This window comes from Saccopteryx bilineata, chromosome 9 (assembly GCF_036850765.1).
Source record: "Saccopteryx bilineata isolate mSacBil1 chromosome 9, mSacBil1_pri_phased_curated, whole genome shotgun sequence".
In the NCBI taxonomy this organism is placed as follows: Eukaryota; Metazoa; Chordata; class Mammalia; order Chiroptera; family Emballonuridae; genus Saccopteryx; species Saccopteryx bilineata.
The window spans coordinates 45,718,558-45,736,688 of record NC_089498.1 but is presented as its reverse complement, the minus strand read 5'-3'; the positions used below and the strand labels follow the sequence as shown (position 1 = coordinate 45,736,688).

The 18,131-nt window shown below is 51.7% G+C and overlaps 1 protein-coding gene across 5 annotated transcripts; it reads left to right on the top strand.

Annotated features, from left to right (window-relative positions):
- Positions 1-4,846: 4,846 nt before the first annotated feature.
- Positions 4,847-17,492, top strand: LRFN1 (leucine rich repeat and fibronectin type III domain containing 1). 5 transcript variants are annotated; one of them, XM_066243379.1, is made up of 5 exons: positions 4,847-4,971; positions 7,520-7,552; positions 9,583-9,637; positions 10,019-11,458; positions 15,652-17,492. In XM_066243379.1, the coding sequence occupies exons 4-5, from the start codon at positions 10,056-10,058 to the stop codon at positions 16,559-16,561; spliced, it is 2,313 nt and encodes a 770-aa protein (XP_066099476.1). In that variant the 5' UTR covers positions 4,847-4,971; positions 7,520-7,552; positions 9,583-9,637; positions 10,019-10,055; the 3' UTR covers positions 16,562-17,492. The 5 variants fall into 5 exon arrangements, with proteins under 5 accessions (XP_066099476.1, XP_066099480.1, XP_066099477.1 ...); XM_066243380.1 differs by lacking the exon at positions 4,847-4,971 and adding an exon at positions 5,028-5,147; XM_066243381.1 differs by lacking the exon at positions 4,847-4,971 and adding an exon at positions 5,221-5,275.
- The last annotated feature ends 639 nt before the right edge of the window (positions 17,493-18,131 follow it).

Below are 18,131 nucleotides of genomic sequence, written 5' to 3'. Positions count from 1 at the left end.
TAGGAGAGGTCATTCAATTAAGAGGTCAAGCAACTCCTGGCCTGCAGAAGTCAGAAAGGCAAAAGGACTTGTTCAGGGTTGTGCACTCACATGATCAAATTAATAATAGCTAACCCTCTGATTGAGGGCTTCCTATGTGCCAAGTACTTCTATAAGCATTTTATAGGTATTAACTCACTTAATCATTACATTATCCCATGAAGAAGGTACATTATCCTGAATTTGAAGATGCAGAAACAGGTACAGAAACTAAAAATGGTTGCCTGAAGTCCCACAGCTAGAATTCTGTTGAGTTAGAACTTTAACCCAATGCTATTCTCTGGCCAATGGCCACTCTCTCTCCTAGGCTGGGGATTTAGAGAAACTGTCTCCTCCTCCTCCTTTCCTCTTCCTCCTCTCCCTCCCACCTGTCCCTCCTCCTCCCCAATTGTTGAACTTCTGTCTGCAGGCTTATGATTGCAAACAATCCAATCAGAATAAGGCAAGTACAAGGAGTTGCCCAATCAGGAACAGGGAGTTTGGAAAGGCAGGACAAATCAGTAAGTGACTCTGAGGGGCAACTCAGGAAGAGTAGGTTTGGCTAGAGGGAATTATGGAGAGACCAATGAGAGAAGCTAGAACAGAATACACTATCCAATGAACAGTCAGCACAATGGGGTGTGGCTTTGGTTTGGGGCCACTCCTTCCAGGGGTGGTACAAACTAGGAACTGCCTCCTCTCTTTCCACAAACTTCCCCTCTAGGCTTTCACAGATCTAGGCTCCCTAATTTTTCAATCCTGGTCCTAGGTTTTCCTGGGTACCTCTCCCAGCTAACCTAGAATGTAAGCAGGGCTTAGATTGGAAAGGTGGAGACTGGGTTTTAGGGAGAGCTGAGAATAAGAACCCAGACTAGGCATGAGGGGCCAGTGTCTAGGCTGAGAACTAGCTAGCTGCTTATACTCCTAAGATAGAGGAGTGGGGCTTAGACTTGCAGTAGGGGCACAGCTGACAGAATACGGGCCCTGGCCAGGTGGTTCAGTGGATATAGCATCGTCCCAGCCACACCAAGGTTGTGGGTTGGGTCCCCGGTCAGGGCACATATGAAACACAACCAAAAAGTGTACAACTAAATGGAACAACTAAGTGGAACAATGAGTTGATGCTTCTCTTTCTTCTCTCTTACTCTCTTCCTCCCTTCCCCCCATCTTGCCTCTCTCTCCCTTCCCCTCTCTCAAATCAATGGAAAAATTAAAAAGAAGTCAGAATACATATTATATACTTGAGGGTGGTATCTAGGTGTGAGGCTTACACTTTGGGGATGGGATCTAGAATTGAGGGGCTTTGCTTAGGTCAGATAAGGCTGGAGTTTTTGCTTTAGGGTGGAGGCTTAGAAACGTGGGGTGGGAGTGGGAGGCACTAAATTTTAGAAGAATGAGATAGGTCTAGGGCAGAAATTAAGGCCCTAGGAAAATAATCACACTATCTACTTCCACCTGTTGGCCTCTTTTTTCAGGCCAATTCACACTCCCTGACCTTATGGGGCATACACGAGCTGTTGGCTTATACCAGGGGTCCCCAAACTTTTTACACAGAGGGCCAGTTCATTGACCCTCTGACCGTTGGAGGGCCAGACTATAAAAAAAAACTATGAACAAATCCCTATGCACACTGCACATATAAAGTAAAAAAACAAAATGGGAAAAAATACAATATTTAAAATAAAGAACAACGGTCCTGGCCAGTTGGCTCGGTGGTAGAGCGTCAGCCTGGTGTGAGGAAGTCCCAGGTTCGATTCCTGGCCAGGGCACACAGGAGAGGTGCCCATCTGCTTCTCCATCCCTCCCCCTCTCCTTCCTCTCTGCCTCTCTCTTCCCCTCCTGCAGCCGAGGCTCCACTGGAGCAAAAGATGGCCCAGGCGCTGGGGATGGCTCCTTGGCCTCTGCCCTAGGCGCTAGAGTGGCTCTGGTCACAACAGAGCGACGCCCTGGATGGGCAGAGCATCGCCCCCTGGTGGGCGTGCCAGGTGGATCCCGGTCGGGTGCATGTAGGAGTCTGTCTGACTGCCTCTCTGTTTCCAGCTTCAGAAAAATACAAATAAATAAATAAATAAATAAAATAAAGACAAAGTAAATTTAAGTCAACAAAATGACCAGTGTTTCAATGGGAACTATGCTCCTCTCACTGACCACCAATGAAAGAGGTGCCCCTTCTGGAAGTGTGGTGGGGGCCTGATAAATGGCCTTGGGGGCCGCATGCAGCCCGCGGGCCGTAGTTTGGGGACCTCTGGCTTATACCCTTTTCCTTCTAGTGACCTCGGGCTAGTAGCATATATGTTATTCCTGAGGGTGGTCTCTACAGTGAGTCTGTAGTGGACCTAGATCCTAGGTACTCTCCAAGGGGCATTCAAGAACACATGTTAACTGAACATCAACTTGGGTCAAATGGTCTTCTAAACACTGGAGAAAATTGGTGTCCATGCCACTGTCCTCAGAAGGCTTATATTTCAATGACTAGACAGTAAGTAATAAACAAGTAAACAATAAAAAGATAAATAAGCAAACGAGATTATTACCAAGTGAAAGTGCTATGAGGTAAATCAGTGGAAGTGATGTGATAGACATGGAGGGACCTGGTGGGGCTATTTTCTGTTCCCTCTTCAGTCTCTAGAAGAGTCCTCCTGCTCCCCCCTCCCCCGCCAACATTATTTTAAAACATTTCAAACATGAAGCAAAGTCAAAATAATTTTTACAGTGAATACCCAATTATCTACTACCTAGATTCCACTATTAATGTTTTACTGCATTTGCTTTATCACATATCCATCCATCAACCCATCCTATTTTGTATGTATTTCAAAGTAATTTGCAGACATCAGGACCATTGATGGGGGTGGTGTAAACTGAAGGTGGGAAAGGAAAGTCTCTCTGAAGAGATTACATCTGAATTGACATGTCAAAAGAAGGAATGAGCCATGAAAGGGGAAAAACTGCAAAGACCCAGGGTCTGGAATGAGCTGGTGTGTTGAGGGAAAGACAAGTCATTATCGTGGCTGAAGGCAAGAATGATCAGGGATGAGGACAAGAGCTCACGGGGCCAGATGTGCTCTGTGAGTGTGGCTGCCTCTGCCTGGGAGCAGGCTCTTCGTTTCTCATTTCTGTGTACCTCTGTCTTTCTTATTATCTTTCTTCTCACCCTCTCCTTTTCCACCTCAGACCTGCTCTCACCCTCTTTCGCCTTAATCTCTATCCTGTTCTGCCACATACTCTGCGTGTGGCCTTAGGCAAGTGACTAGGCCTTTCTGAGGCTAATTTTTCTTTTCTGTAAAATGGAAAAAGTAATGACACCACCTCATCTGGTTGGTATGAAGAGTGAATGGAGCCTTAGAACCATTCCTGGAATGAGTAGTGCTGGATGTGTGTTCACTTTTGCTGTTGTTATAATTCTCCTCCTTCGGTTTTCCCTGCCCTGGGCCTCCATGCCCTGGCAGGTAGCACCTGGAACCAGGGAAGGAGGTGGAATCTGGGGACCGGTGTGTGTGGGGGATTGTGAGTGTCTCTGGGTGGGGGTGGTGCATCTAATGGTTGTGAGTGGCATCAAGGTTCACTAGAGGAAGGCTCTGCAGAGGTGCCTTTGATCTGAAGGGAAAAGAAAAATTCAGGGAAGGGGTTTGGGGGAGGACCTTGATACAGTGGGATCCAAAATGGAAAGGGCTTGAGCCTCCAGGGATCTGGTGAATTGCAATGACAGATTTTGAGGTGAGGCTTTACTGGATTTGGCGGCACCTCTCAGAAAGAGGTGAAGAGTGGACTGGGATACTCAGTGGGATTTGGAAAAGGGATGATGGGGTCATTGGGTAGGAGTCAGGCTAAGGAGTCTGAACAAGGAAGGAGCAAGGAATCCTGGACTCCACTGAAGTCACAGGGAAAGGTAAGGTTCTATAGGGTCCAAGAGAGAAAACAGGAGCAGGAAGGGTGCAGGATCCTCATGAGGATAGGACTGTGGGAAGAATGGGAAAGAATCTGGGGCAAGTCAAGAGTTCTGGAAATCAAAGGGTACCTTGGAGGGGAGGATGGTAGATAATGGGGAAAGTTTAGGGTTTTCCATGGGAACAAGAAACATATTTGAGCCCCCTAGAAATTATACAGTCTGGAATCCCTTTTAGGGTTCAGGAAATGATTTGAGGTCCCAGAGGTTGGCTGGGGGTCCCCGGGGAGTGGGATATGATTAGTGATTTGGGGTGGCTGTAGAACACGGGCTGAGTCCCCAGAGGGGAATGGATGACCTGGGATCTCCCTGAATTTTGACATATGATCTGGGGTTCCTGATGGATAGGGTGTGGTTCGGGGTACACCTGAATGTTGGGGTATGATTTAGTGTCCCTCCATGGGGATAGTTTGGATCTCCTTGGATTTCTGGACATATGGTCTGGGGTCCTTAATGGGGTGTGGGGCAGAGTCTGAGGTCACCAAGGAGAGTAGGACATGGTTTGTGGTCCAGGGTGGCTGTAGAACATGTTCAGCGTCCTCAAAGGAGGTAAGGCACGATCTGAGGTCCCCTTGAGTATTGGGACATGATCCGAGGTCTCCGTTGTGAGAGCCGGGGTCCCAAGACAGTCGGGGCGTGGTCTGGGGGTCTCCCGGGAAGCCGGCGGGGTTGGAGGTGGGGCTGGGGATAGATAAGGGGCGGGCCGGCGGCTCCGCAGTAGAGAGGGGTCTGCGGCGGCCCCGAACCGGGGCGGGGGCCTGAGGCGGACGGCCGCCCCGCCCGCCCCCTCTGGTCGGCGCCCTTTCCCCCCTTGTGGCGTTGGTGGTGGCGGGGCTCCGGCGACCGGTGGTGTGGAGGGCGGAGCTCGCCGACGGCTCGGGAGGGAGGGCGGGAGAGAGGCGGCCCCGCGGCACCGCGCCCCCTCCCCTGGCCCTCCCCCCACCATGGCGCGGAGCGAGGCGGCGGCGGCGGCGGCGGGGCCGGGCCCCGGGCCCCCCCCGGGCTGGGTGAGTGCGGCCCGCAGCGGCTCGGGAGGCGGACGGGCGGGGGCGCCGGTGTGAAGGCGGGTGTGAGCACGCAAGCGAGTGTGTCCGCGGCGCTGCGGCGGGCCTGGCGTGCGCTCGCGCGGCCCTGTGTGTGCCCGGCGCCGGCGTGTGCGGCGCCTGCTTGTGTGGCCATCCGGGTGTGTGCTGGGTGTCGAGCCGAGGTGTTGGGACAGGCCGTGCGTGTGTGTGTGTGTCCCGGACTGGTTGCCCCTGCGGCTGTGTGTCTGGGGGGCTGTCGCGCGCCCATCGGAGGGGCTGTATGCAGGTGTGTGTGTGCGTGGGTTGTATGCCCAGGTGTGGGTTCTCCCTTCCCCCAGCCAGTGTGTGCGCTGGGCTAGCTGCGTTAGGTGTTTGTGTACGGGTTGGATGTCCATCGGAGGGTCTGTGTAGCCGGGTGTGCCCGCTCTGGTGCCCGTGTCCGTGTGTGTGTGTGCGCGTGTGTGCGTGTGTGTGTGTGTGTTGGGGGGGTGTTGCATGTCTCCGAGGGTGTGTGTCTGTGCGTCCACGTCAGGTTCCGGGCCGGGGGGCTGGGGCTCAGCGCCTTCTGGGTTCAGGCCTCTGTGTGGGTTTGGGGGAGGGGTTTGCCGCTCCCTCAGTCATATCAACTGGGTGTGGGGGGGTCTTCAGCAGTCCTTGGGGGAGACGGCCATGTCTTCCCTTTCCCGGTAGCTGGGGGGGGGGGATGGGCGGTCGGTAGGTGGACAGATGGAGGGATGAGAGGCCCAGGGATGGACAGATGGGCCCGATGGGAGGCACGTAGACCCGGCTCTTCCCACCCACCCCACCCTGGTCCCCACGCTGGCCAGATCTCCCCATAGATGGGGCTAGAGTTGCCTGCATCCAGATGGCCATGCTTGGGGACCTTTGGGGTACTGATGGGAGGGTCGCTTTGGACTGGTGCTCTAGGACTCAGCTCCCCCAATCCTCTGAGATTCAACCTGCTGAACTCTGACCTCTGGCTTGTGCTTTGCTGGAGGAGGCATGGTGAGAAGGAGGGATGTTAGAATTTCTTTGGCCTGCAAAGTAGGTGGGGCAAGGGTGCTTCAGAGCTGGGGGAGATATGTCCATGTATGCGTGTCCATGAATGTGAATCTGTGCCTATGTGTTGACTGTGTCACTGTGTTTCAATATTTTATGTGCATTTGTAAGTGTGTAAATCTCTTTAGGGCTGTTATGTGAGCATGTGTCTGTTATGAGTTGACGTTCTTAAGTGTGTGCAACAGTGCATCTTTTTGTGCCTGTGTGCTTGTCTGAGTGTGTATCAGCCTTGTAAGTGTCTGTCTATGTATGCTTGTGGTTCTGTGCATGTGTGTGTGGTATGTATCAGCTAGTGTGTGATATGCATTTGTTGGTGTAGGAATATATTACCTTTGTTACTGTGCATTATGGGGATATGTGAAGTTAGAGTGTGTTTGGATATTTAATAGCATGTACCTATGTACCTTTAATTGTGTAAGTGTGTGTCCCTGTGTGTTGGTGAGTGTGCAAGGTATAGCTATTATAGGTGCATGTACCTGGTTGTCCGCAAGAGTAGGTACTTGGGATTTTTGTTGTGTGTGTGCATCTGCATTTGTGATTGTGCAAGGAAAAGTCAATATTGTACATGTATGTTTATGTGCAGGTGTGTCAGCCTTGAGTGTATGTGTCTGTATTGGGAGTCAATTTATGCATTAGTGTTGGTCTCTCAGGAGACAGGTTGTGTGTGTTCAAACATATATGTACAGGATTGTATGCACACATATGCCTGTGTCCCTGACACAAAGCTGATCCAGCTTCTGGGTTTAGTAAAATTGGGGCCCGTCTGACATGCCCTGTGGTATGTTGGGATCCAGCCTGGGGTTCAGAGACACAAATGTACCTGAATTCCAGGTCAAGAGCCAGTGGAGGGCAGGGGGCACGGAGATCATGCTGGTGTATCCATGGAAATCCAGGTGTAGGGACTTGGGTTGTAGGCCCATGTGTTTTGGTATGTCCACACATGTTGGTGTGACAGTGAAGTGATGGTGAGCATGGGAATCTCTGATCCTTCCCCAGCTCCTGGTACTGTTTAGGTCTTTGAAGTTGGGGGACTGGGTTATGAACTCTGAAAGAAGGAGACTAGGGGCCTAGAATCCTAGATCTGAAGGAGAAGGAGGATGGGGCCCAGTTCTTGGATCTTGAGATTGGAAGGAACTGAGACTCAGGCTAGAGTCTAAGGGAGAAAAAGAGTGGGGTCCCAGATTCTAGGGTCTTAAGGGAGGAGGGAGGTGGTGTCACTGGCCTCATGAGACCCCAGAGGACAAAGGGTTAAAATCTGGACTCCTGGATTTTGGAAGTGAGCATCCCTGAGGCCAAGACTCCTTGGTTTTCAGAGATGACTTTCTGGGTGTATCTGAGATTATGCAGATCCTGCAGCAGGAGAGCCGAGAGTGTGATCACACAAAGGACTTCCTTGGCTGAAATGGTCTCCAAGGCAGGTCTCCAGAGAGGAGCCAGAGGATGCTAATAGGGTCGTTTTGTTCCTTTGCAGGTACTGGCCCAGGCCCTGATTCCCTGAAGAGAGGTGAGTAGGGTCCCAAGCTAAGGACAGAGATGCAGAGTGGTTGGTCTTGTTCTGAGCCTACTGGAGGCCTGGAGGCCTGCCTCTGAGAATTTCAGTGCAGTCTATGTTAGTGTCCTGAGGCCCCAGGTGTCCCTTAAGCTGGGGGCAGTGTGGTGATAAGGTCAGGAGCATCATGTTTGGGTAAGGGCTCATGGTGGAGCCAGGGCATGGATGGCAGGTAGGGTTCTCAGGCCTGGAGGCATCCTTTCTTGGGATGAATAAGGTGGTCAGGAAAGAGGGGTTTTGTCATATCAATAAAGGTTGCAAGAGTTTCATGACATGAATTGACTCCTGCATTTGAAAAGTGGCATGAATGTGGTTTACCATTTTGTGTGTGTGTATATGGGAAGATCTGGTAGTCCAGCCTGCTGGTGGCTGAGAGAGAGCCAGAGGGGGAAAATAATAATAGCAGCTGATATTTACGTAGTGTTTATTCTGTCAGGAACTATCCTAATCATGTTGCAGTGCATTATCTCATTTAATCCTTACAACCGGATGAGGTAGTTACTCTTATTATCCCCATTTTACAGAAGAGCACACTAAGGCACAAAAAAGGGAAGCCACTTGATTAGAGTCATGCAACAGGGAATTGGGGTGTGAACCAGGCTGTCGAGTTCAGATCCAGTCCTGCAATGCTGCACTGTTTCTCAATAAATGTTCGCTGTTTTCATTGCTATTATTATTCCTTCGACTTGAGTCCCACCCCAACCGTGGGAAGCAAAGCTTTGTACTTCTGTATCATAGATTGGGGTTCTGAGCCCTAGAGACCCCATAGCCAGGCATGTGTTGAGTGGGACCTCCTAACTCGGGAGTTCTGACTTCCAGGCCAGGGCTTTCTGTCCAATACAGTTCCCAGAGGGAGTACAGGACAAAGTAGTAGGGGGCCTCAGAGTTGGTGGGACACCCTGACTCTGCCTCTTCTCTTCAGCCCAGGCACTGTCTCCCTCAGTCTCTCTTTCTTCATCTGTCTTTGTCTCTCTCTGTAATACTCTTATTCTTTCTTCTGTCTCTCCCTCTCTCATTTCTCTATCTTTATGTCTTAGTCTCTATTTTCTGTGTCTTCTCCACTTAGTTTTTCTGTCTTTTGCTCCCTGTCTTTTCACTTTTCTTTCAAATTCTTTCTCTTCTCTCCCTCTCTTTCTCTCTCTTTCAATCTGTCTGTTTCTGCCAGTCCATCTCTCCCTCCCCCTTGTCTCTTGCTGTCTCTTCACCTCTCTCTCTGACTCTCTTGATCCCTCCTTTCCGTGTCTACAGTGTCTCTTCCCATGGGCTGAAGGATCAGGGCCACATCAGGTCACAGCCCTGAACTACAGATTGCTGGGAGGTGGACCGACAGGGACTGGGTGCAGGGTGGGGGGAAAGCAGTTTCAGGGGCACCCCCTTCCCATCCTTTCCTCTTCACCCTCCCCACCCCGTGTTGTGATGGGAGCTGGCATGTCGTGGGCTGCAGCCTCCACAGGGGGAATCCCTGCCGGAAGGTTTTGCCTGGAGCAGAGGCATAGCATGAGTGTGTGAGTAAGTGTATGTATGTGTGTGAGTGTGTAGGCATGTATGGGGCCTTGTGTGTGCCCACTGATTTGAGCACAGAAGTCTGCCCCCTGCTTGGGAGCTCAGAGGAGTCCAGGATGAAAACAGGTTCTGAGAAGGACTTCCCAAGGCTGTACAGGGAGACTGATGTAGTTTTCTTAGCCACTTCATCCCATTTTACAAAACATGGAAAGTATGGCCTACTTAGGGGAAATCGTTGGTTTGGCATTACAGAGCTAGCAAGTGGGGGAACCATGACTTGAACCTGAGTCTGTCTGATTTCAAAGCATTTGCTTTGAATAAAAGTATATACTGTTTGGCACAGAATGGGCACTCGATGATAATAATAATAATTACCAACATGTGTTGAACATGCCAAGAACTGTTCTAAGTAGTTCGTCATGCTCATTAATCCATTTAACCCTCACAGAGATAAGGCCTGTTTTTTTATCTCCACTTTACAGATGAAGAAACCGAGATTCAGAGAGGTTCAGACACTTGCCCGAGGTCACACAGCTAGTAAGTGTCAGAGCTGGAATTTGAAATCTGTGAACTTAAACCCTAGTTAGCAGTGATTTTTCAAAATGTTCAGTGGGTAATAGAAAGTCCAGACAGAGCCACATGTCACCCTCTGGTTGGGAGATTTTGAGAGGTCTGGAAGCCCCTAAAGGAGGGGCAGAGGTGGGGATAGGACACGCAGTGGTAATTTACCAACCACCATTGAGATATTATTGTCTATTAACAAGTGCATGCCAGCTGATGATCAGTGCTGTCACTGCCCTATAGAACCTGGTTGTTAGGAAGGGAGGGATCTGGGTCTGACCTTTGGCAGAACATCCTAGGGTGGCCAGGCTGACAAGCAAACTCTATGCCTGGGTAACGCGTTTTCTTCTCCTTCAGGTCTTACTGTCCACTCCTCCCGCCTTGCCACTGCACCATGGCTCCCGGCCCCTTCTCGGTGCTGCTCTCGCCACCGCCTGCTGCCCTGTCCTTTCTGCTGCTACTCTGGGCGGGGGCATCTCACAGCCAACCTTGCCCTGGCCGCTGCATCTGCCAGAACGTGGCGCCAACACTGACCATGCTATGCGCCAAGACCGGCTTACTTTTTGTGCCACCAGCCATCGACCGGCGTGTGGTGGAGCTGCGGCTCACAGACAACTTCATCGCCGCCATCCGCCGCCGAGACTTCGCCAACATGACCAGCCTGGTGCACCTCACCCTCTCCCGTAACACCATCGGCCAAGTAGCAGCCGGTGCCTTTGCAGACCTCCGCGCCCTGCGGGCCCTGCACCTCGACAGCAACCGCCTGGCCGAAGTGCGTGGTGACCAGCTCCGCGGCTTGGGCAACCTCCGCCACCTGATCCTTGGCAACAACCAGATCCGCCGGGTGGAATCAGCAGCCTTCGACGCCTTCTTGTCCACAGTGGAGGACCTGGATCTGTCCTACAACAACCTCGAGGCTCTGCCCTGGGAGGCTGTAGGCCAGATGGTGAATCTGAACACCCTTACACTGGACCACAATCTCATCGACCACATTGCCGAAGGTACCTTCGTGCAGCTTCACAAACTGGTTCGCCTGGACATGACCTCCAATCGCCTCCATAAACTACCCCCTGATGGGCTCTTCCTGAGGTCACAAGGCCCTGGGCCAAAGCCGCCCACGCCACTCACGGTCAGCTTTGGCGGTAACCCTTTGCATTGCAACTGCGAGCTGCTCTGGCTGCGGCGGCTGACCAGAGAGGATGACCTGGAGACGTGTGCCACCCCTGAGCACCTCACTGACCGCTACTTCTGGTCCATCCCTGAAGAGGAGTTCCTGTGCGAACCTCCACTGATCACACGGCAGGCTGGGGGCCGGGCCCTGGTGGTGGAGGGCCAGGCGGTCAGCCTGCGGTGCCGTGCAGTGGGTGATCCTGAGCCCGTGGTTCATTGGGTGGCACCTGATGGACGGTTGCTGGGGAACTCTAGCCGAACCCAGGTTCGGGGAGATGGGACACTGGATGTAACCATCACTACCTTGCGGGACAGTGGCATCTTCACTTGCATCGCCTCCAATGCTGCTGGGGAAGCCACGGCACCTGTGGAGGTGTGTGTGGTGCCTCTGCCTCTGATGGCACCCCCACCGGCTGCCCCCCCGCCTCTCACTGAGCCTGGCTCCTCTGACATCGCCACACCCAGCCGACCTGGTGCCAATGAATCTGCTGCTGAGCGCCGGCTGGTGGCAGCGGAGCTCACCTCCAACTCGGTGCTCATCCGCTGGCCAGCACAGAGGCCGGTGCCGGGCATCCGCATGTACCAAGTCCAGTACAACAGCTCTGCTGATGACTCCCTCGTCTACAGGTGGGTGCTTCAGTCCCAGGACCTCCTCCCACCCCAGGGGCCTTCCCTCCCTTCTGTCCACTTCCTTGGCCTTTTTGTTCAGCTAGGGGTCCAGATGGCCATGCACAGTTGTCCTGTCTCCTTATATCTCTGTTTGTCTCACTGTTTTTCATGCGCTTTGGAAATCTTTGTTGAGTACCCATATGAGCCAGACTGGGCACTGGAGTTATAACTGTGAATGTGCCCAGCATGATCCTCACTTCTGTGAGGCTCATAGTTTACATCCCATAGTTTATGGTTGTTTTTTTTGTTTTTTTTTTACAGAGACAGAGAAAGAGTCAGAGAGAGGGATAGATAGGGACAGACAGGAACGGAAAGAGATGAGAAGCATCAATCATCAGTTTTTCGTTGCGACACTTTAGTTATTCTTTGATTGCTTTCTCATATGTGCCTTGACCATGGGCCTTCAGCAGACCGAGTAACCCCTTGCTCAAGCCAGCGACCTTGGGTCCAAGCTGGTAAGCTTTGCTCAAACCAGATGAGCCCGCACTCAAGCTGGTGACCTCGGAGTCTCGAACCTGGGTCCTCCACATCCCAGTCCGATGCTCTATCCACTGCACCACTGCCCAGTCAGGCTACATCCCATAGTTTACATGCTAGCCAAAGGTGTTTGATTGTGCACCTTGAGTTAAACATTTGGAGCATGAAATACACATACACATATATTTAACAATTATGTTGATATTCATAACTTATATACCAGTGCTACTATATCAATACATTGGGTACATTATAGAACAGAAAACCAAAATATATAAATATAAGTTATTTTCATTATCCACTGGGTTAGAAGCCATTGCCCTGGGGGTGGACAGATGTTAAGAGTTACTTTCTCCCACCATTTCATTCTCTTTCACATCTGTCTCGGTCCCTTCTTTCCCTCCTGCCCTCCTTAGACACTGAGCCCCTGCTCTGTGCTAGCCCCTGATCAAGGAACTCGGTACACAGAGAGACCAAAAGACCAGTCCCTGTTCTCAGTAAGCTCCTGGCCCAGAGTAAGGAGGCAGCTAGTACATGCTGAATTATTGTCTTGGCCTTGCAGTGTCCTTCATCTTGGTAGCTTTTTAAATATGGCTCACAGCCATAGGCCTGGCACACGGTGGGCACTTGATAAGTAGTTGTTGGCTTTGTAAACAGCTCTCCTTCTTTCTGGCTCTGTCTTCCTCATGTACACTGTAGAGCACCTGCTGAAAGCTTAATCCTGTGTTTAACTTCACTTGGGAATGCCAGAGGGTGTAAAGCCATTTTTGCTCAGACTATACCAAAAAGGCTGCCTCTTGGTCTCCATCTTCACCTTTCCCAGGGTTCTCTTGGCCATAGTCCTGGTACACAGTAGGTGCTTTCCCATTGTTGGCTGAATGAATAAATGCCTCTCTTTTTCTTTGTCTCTGTCATCCTCATTTCCTTCTCTTTTAAAATCTGGTTACCAAACACTGAGTAGATGCCTACTGCATGCCAGATTCCATGCTGGGTCCTGGGCCCACTGAGATAGATCAGACACTGGCCCAGTTTTACAAGCGTTAGGGCAAACACACGAACAAAACAAAAACCATTGTCAGGCAGTTTCAAGGATGCTACCTCATTTGATCTTTCCAACAGTTTTATGTTGAATACATATTTATCGAACACCTACTGTTTGTCAAGCAGGAATTAGTGGAGATGGATAATATACATATTTCTTTAAATAACTCTTGGTTTGTGACTTCCCACTTTTCTGTTTCTTCCCTTTCTCTTTAACCTATGGCAGTACATGGTGGGGTACAGGGAAGTTTGCAGACCCCCAGGCCCTGCATGTATTCTGATGTTGATATTTTCTGTCCATAGCTGGGCAACAGACCTGGGGGCTCTTCCCTGCACCTGAGGGCCACAGTTCCAGTCCTCTGTCCCCTATTGTAGACACCCATGCTATGGAGCTTCAGGGGTTAATATTCTCACTGCTGCCATGGGCGGAGGTGACATCCAGCCAGAAGCCTGCTCTGCTGCTTGCTTGGTTGGGTCTTACAGCCTATTAGAGACACATGAGCTCAAGCATTCTTAAGGAGCCAGCCTCTGTCCTTGAAAAGGGGGGAGCCCTAGCAACTGTCTGTTTAGGGAAAGGAGCAAGAGGAGTCCAAGTCTTTCTGAGAGGGATGATGGGAAGAAAAGGAAGACTTACAGCCTGGCACCCAAAGTTAGGAGGCACAAGGGGAGTGGTATGTTAAATCAGTGGTCCCCAACCCCCAGGCCTCGGACCAGTACCGGTCCGTGGGCCATTTGGTACCGGTCCGCAGAGAAAGAATAAATAACTTACATTATTTCCGTTTTATTTACATTTAAGTCTCAACAATGTTTTATTTTTAAAAAATGACCAGATTCCCTCTGTTACATCCGTATAAGACTCACTCTTGATATATCACGTGATACATTTATCCGTCCCACCCTAAAGGCTGGTCCATGAAAATATTTTCTGACATTAAACCGGTCCGTGGCCCAAAAAAGGTTGGGGACCACTGTGTTAAATGGCAGGGAAGGGGAGAGTTGGAGAAGTGGATGGGTCTTTTTGAGAGTATAGGGCCCTTACTTGGAGTCTTTTGGTTGGAGGGTGGCTCTTGGTGGTGGCGAACCTGCAGGAAGTGGGACAACAGAGGTGGGCTTCAGGGTCAGAAGGTGGCCTGGCGGGAAGGAAGGTGAAGCTTCTGAGTTAAGAGGCTTACGGAGGTGGGGGCATGGTCTCTCAGAGGAGGTGGAGCTCCTGCTTCATGGTCCCATGCAGATGAAGAGGTGGTTCTTGTTTCTGGTAACCCAATAAGGAGAGGAGAGCTTTTGAGGTTGAGTGCTGGACACACAAATCCATGTGGATTTTGTAGTCCCAAGTTAGCCAGGGCTGGACATGGGCAAGAGCGTGGAAAAGGTGTGCTCAGTGGAAGGGGCAAGGCCTAGTGGCAGGGTCTCATAGCTGCAGAAGGGTGCAACTGGCAGTAGGGTGTGAGCCATAGCAAGGGTTACGGGCCGATATATGGTGGGATGTAAGCGAATTGTGATGGAATTATTAAGAGTCAGGCTTTAGGTATGTTAACTCACTCATATTCCACATCATTTCTATGATGTGCTAATTCTTTATATCCCTATATGGGGGAAATGAGGCACAGAGAGGTTAAGAAACTTGTCTAAGGTCACAGCTAGCAAGTGGCAGAAGAGAGACTCAGACCCAGGCAAGTGTGACTCCCAGACTTGTCTGCTTAACAACTTTTCTGCCCTGACTCTCATTTGAAGGCAGGGGTCTAGAGCAAGAAGGGGGCATGCTTGCTTGGCTACATTTGACCCAATTATAGATGAGACTTATCTGGGGGTATGATTTGGTATCTGTGGCAGTCAGTATAGGGCAAGGTGCACACAGAGCGGTTTCAGCACATACAAAGAGTGGACAGGGCCCTAGACAAAGCAGGGGAACCATCCCCCATGGGCCACTGTGGGGTGTGGCACAGGAATATATAGTTGAGGGGCTTGGAAATTGTCTCAGAACATAGATGCAGCTAAGAGATGTATTTACCCAAAGATGGGACATGCAGATAAAGGGAGAGGCCTGTACCATGGCTTCCCTGAAAGGGGATATGTAGAAAAGAGGAACTAGAAGAGCTTCATTGCCTCACTAGGAGTAAGACATAGGGTGTGAACTGACCTCAGTGTAAACCTGAGTAAGGGAGGGGCATGCTGGTAGGGGCAGTGGCCTGTAGTAATACTGCCCTTTAAAGGATGGAAATAGGTAGATAAGAGACAGTTATAGGTAGTTGAATGACAGTTGTTGCCCTAATATGGTGAGACACTGCTAGGGAGTGTGACCCTTCAGGGTAGGGCATGAAAGCGATAGCACTCCTCTCATGCAGGGATTAGGATCTGTGGATAAAGGAACATGAATGACAGATATTGTCCTACTAGACGATCAGCTAGGGGTTGGGTCTGAGGGCAGGGCATTCAGATGAAGGGCAATGCCAGTAGCAGTGGTCCTGAGAGGTTGGAAATTTGTTGCTTGAATGGCTGCTATAGTCCCATAGAAGGTGGGATCCTGGTACGGACTCATGGTTTGGTTTTCACTGGTCCCACGGGTGGAGAATGCAAGTGAAACGGCTTGGTTTAGAGTGGAGCTAATCCCATGCTGATCCTGCCCCCTCCCACAGGATGATCCCTTCCACCAGCCAGACCTTCCTGGTGAACGATCTGGCAGCGGGCCGCGCCTATGACCTGTGCGTGCTGGCAGTCTACGATGATGGGGCGACAGCGCTGCCAGCCATGCGAGTGGTGGGCTGTGTGCAGTTTACCACAGCTGCGGATCCCGCGCCCTGCCGCCCACTGCGGGCCCACTTCTTGGGTGGAACCATGATCATTGCCATCGGGGGAGTCATCGTCGCCTCGGTCCTCGTCTTCATTGTTCTGCTCATGATCCGCTACAAGGTCTATGGGGACGGAGATGGCCGCCGTGTCAAGGGCACCTCTAGGTCGCTCCCACGGGTCAGCCACGTGTGCTCTCAGACTAATGGCGCCGGTGCGCCGCAGGCCCCGCCCCCGCAGCCCCAAGATCGCTATGAGGCACTGAGCGAAGTGGCGTCCCCAGCTGCTGCGGCGGTGGTGGCCGTGGAAGCTAAGGCCATGGCAATAGAGACGACTTATGAAGACTCGGAGGCGGTCCTTGGACGCTCCCTGGGCGGCTCAGCCACCTCGCTGTGTCTGCTGCCATCGGAGGAAACCTCCGGGGAGGAGTCTCGGTCTGCGGTGGGTCCTCGCAGGAGCCGTTCCGGGGCCCTGGGGCCGCCAGCTTCGGCGCCCCCGACTCTAGCTCTGGTTCCTGGTGGGGCCCCCGCCCGGCCAAGGCCTCAGCAGCGCTATTCATTCGACGGGGACTACGGGGCGCTCTTCCAGAGCCACAGTTACCCGCGCCGCGCCCGGCGGACAAAGCGCCACCGGTCCACACCGCACCTGGACGTGGCCGGAGGGGGCGCGGCCGGGGAGGATGGAGACCTGGGGCTGGGCTCCGCCAGGGCACGCCTGGCCTTTACCAGCACCGAGTGGATGTTGGAGAGTACCGTGTGAGCGGTGGGCAGGTGCCAGGATGCCTGGGTGCCGCGGACAAACACTCAGCCGCCCGGATGCCTGGGCAGGATTTGGGGGAGAAAGCACAGCACCAAGACCTCTGACTGGAGGGGCGACAAGCCCTTCTCCTCTGGGAAGGGGGCGTCCCTGCCTCAGGCTAAGGCTTGAGGCCACGTCCCCCGTGTCCTGGGGGGTTAGGGAGCAGGCCGCGGGGCTCTCCTCCCACGAGGACACCTCGCCTCTCCTGCCCCTCCCCCCGCGCGCTCGCGGACCTCGCTGGAGCCGGTGCCTTACACAGCGAAGCGCGGGGAGGGGCAGGGCCCCCGACATTGCAGCACTGAGACACGAGCCTCCTCCCCCCGCCCGGGACCCGGGGAAGGGGCGAGGGGCCCATTTCTTTTATCTGGCTGGACTAGATCCTATTCTGTCCCGCGGCGGCCTCCAAAGCCCCCACCCATTCACCTCCCTGGCCCCATCAGATCTGGCTTGGGGTCCCCTTTTCTCTGTTCCCCTGTTTTGTCTCTGTCCCACTCTCTGTCTTCTCTTATGTCTCTGTCCTTCCCTATACATCTCTCTTTTCTCTGTCCTGTCATCTCTTCTTCTGCCCTCCCATATTTTGCCAGTCTCCCTGTCTCTCCCGATTACCTCTCCCCCTCTATACATTCTCCCGGGCAGGTCCCACTGGAAGGACCAGACTCTACCCTATTCTTCTTTCCCCAAATAAATTCCCACATGAACGAAATCCAAAACTAAGTCCTCCTCCCTACTGGAGCCAGGACCCTCCGCCGCAACAGAATTAAACTTTTTTCTGTGTCTGAGGCCGCTCTGCTGACCTCTGTTGTGTGTCCTTGTGTCTTCGGAGGTGAATGGGTGTGGGTGATGACCTAGATGACAGCATAAGGACTTAGTGAGACTAAAGGAAGCATGGCTAACTTGGACCAGGAAGATGTACTTGCAGACAATTTCCTATCCTCTGAGACTTAAGGGTAGGAAATAATAGAATGATAACAGCTAACATTTAGTGAGTGCTCACTATATGCCAAGCACTTAAGTCATTTAATCCTTGCAACAACCCTAGAACATACTATGATTATCCCGTTTTATAGATAAGGAAATTGATGCCCAGAATAATTAAGTAAGGTGCCCAAGGTCACATAACCAGAAGGTGGCAGCCTGACTTCTGAGTCTGTCCTCTTAACCACAGAACTCTATTGCTGAGCAGTTAGTGAATGCTCATTCCATACACAGGCATTGTGCTAAGCACGGCTCATCTCTCTGAGGTTGGGCAACTGTCCAAGGTAGATATCTTTGATTCCATTTTATAGACAGGAATATGAACCAAAGAGAAGTGAAGTCACTTGCCCAAAGATCTCCAATGAAGAAATAGTGGAGCTGGCAGTTTGCTTTCAGTGTCTTATCTGTTTCTTATCATTACATTCTATCTTGAATCTGGAGGTTGTGAAATGGCCCCAATGATCTTGGCTGAGCATGAGTATTCAAAGCCAGCCTTGTGAGAGTGGGGATGAAGGGAAAGCTCATTGTTACTCTAGATAGAATATGAGGATTTTGT

Coding starts and splice junctions, on each gene's coding strand:
- LRFN1 (XM_066243383.1), top strand. CDS start 10,056: ATGGCTCCCGGCCCCTTCTCGGTGCTGCTCTCGCCACCGCCTGCTGCC. Junction 11,459..15,651: donor GATGACTCCCTCGTCTACAG/GTGGGTGCTTCA, acceptor CCCCTCCCACAG/GATGATCCCTTCCACCAGCC.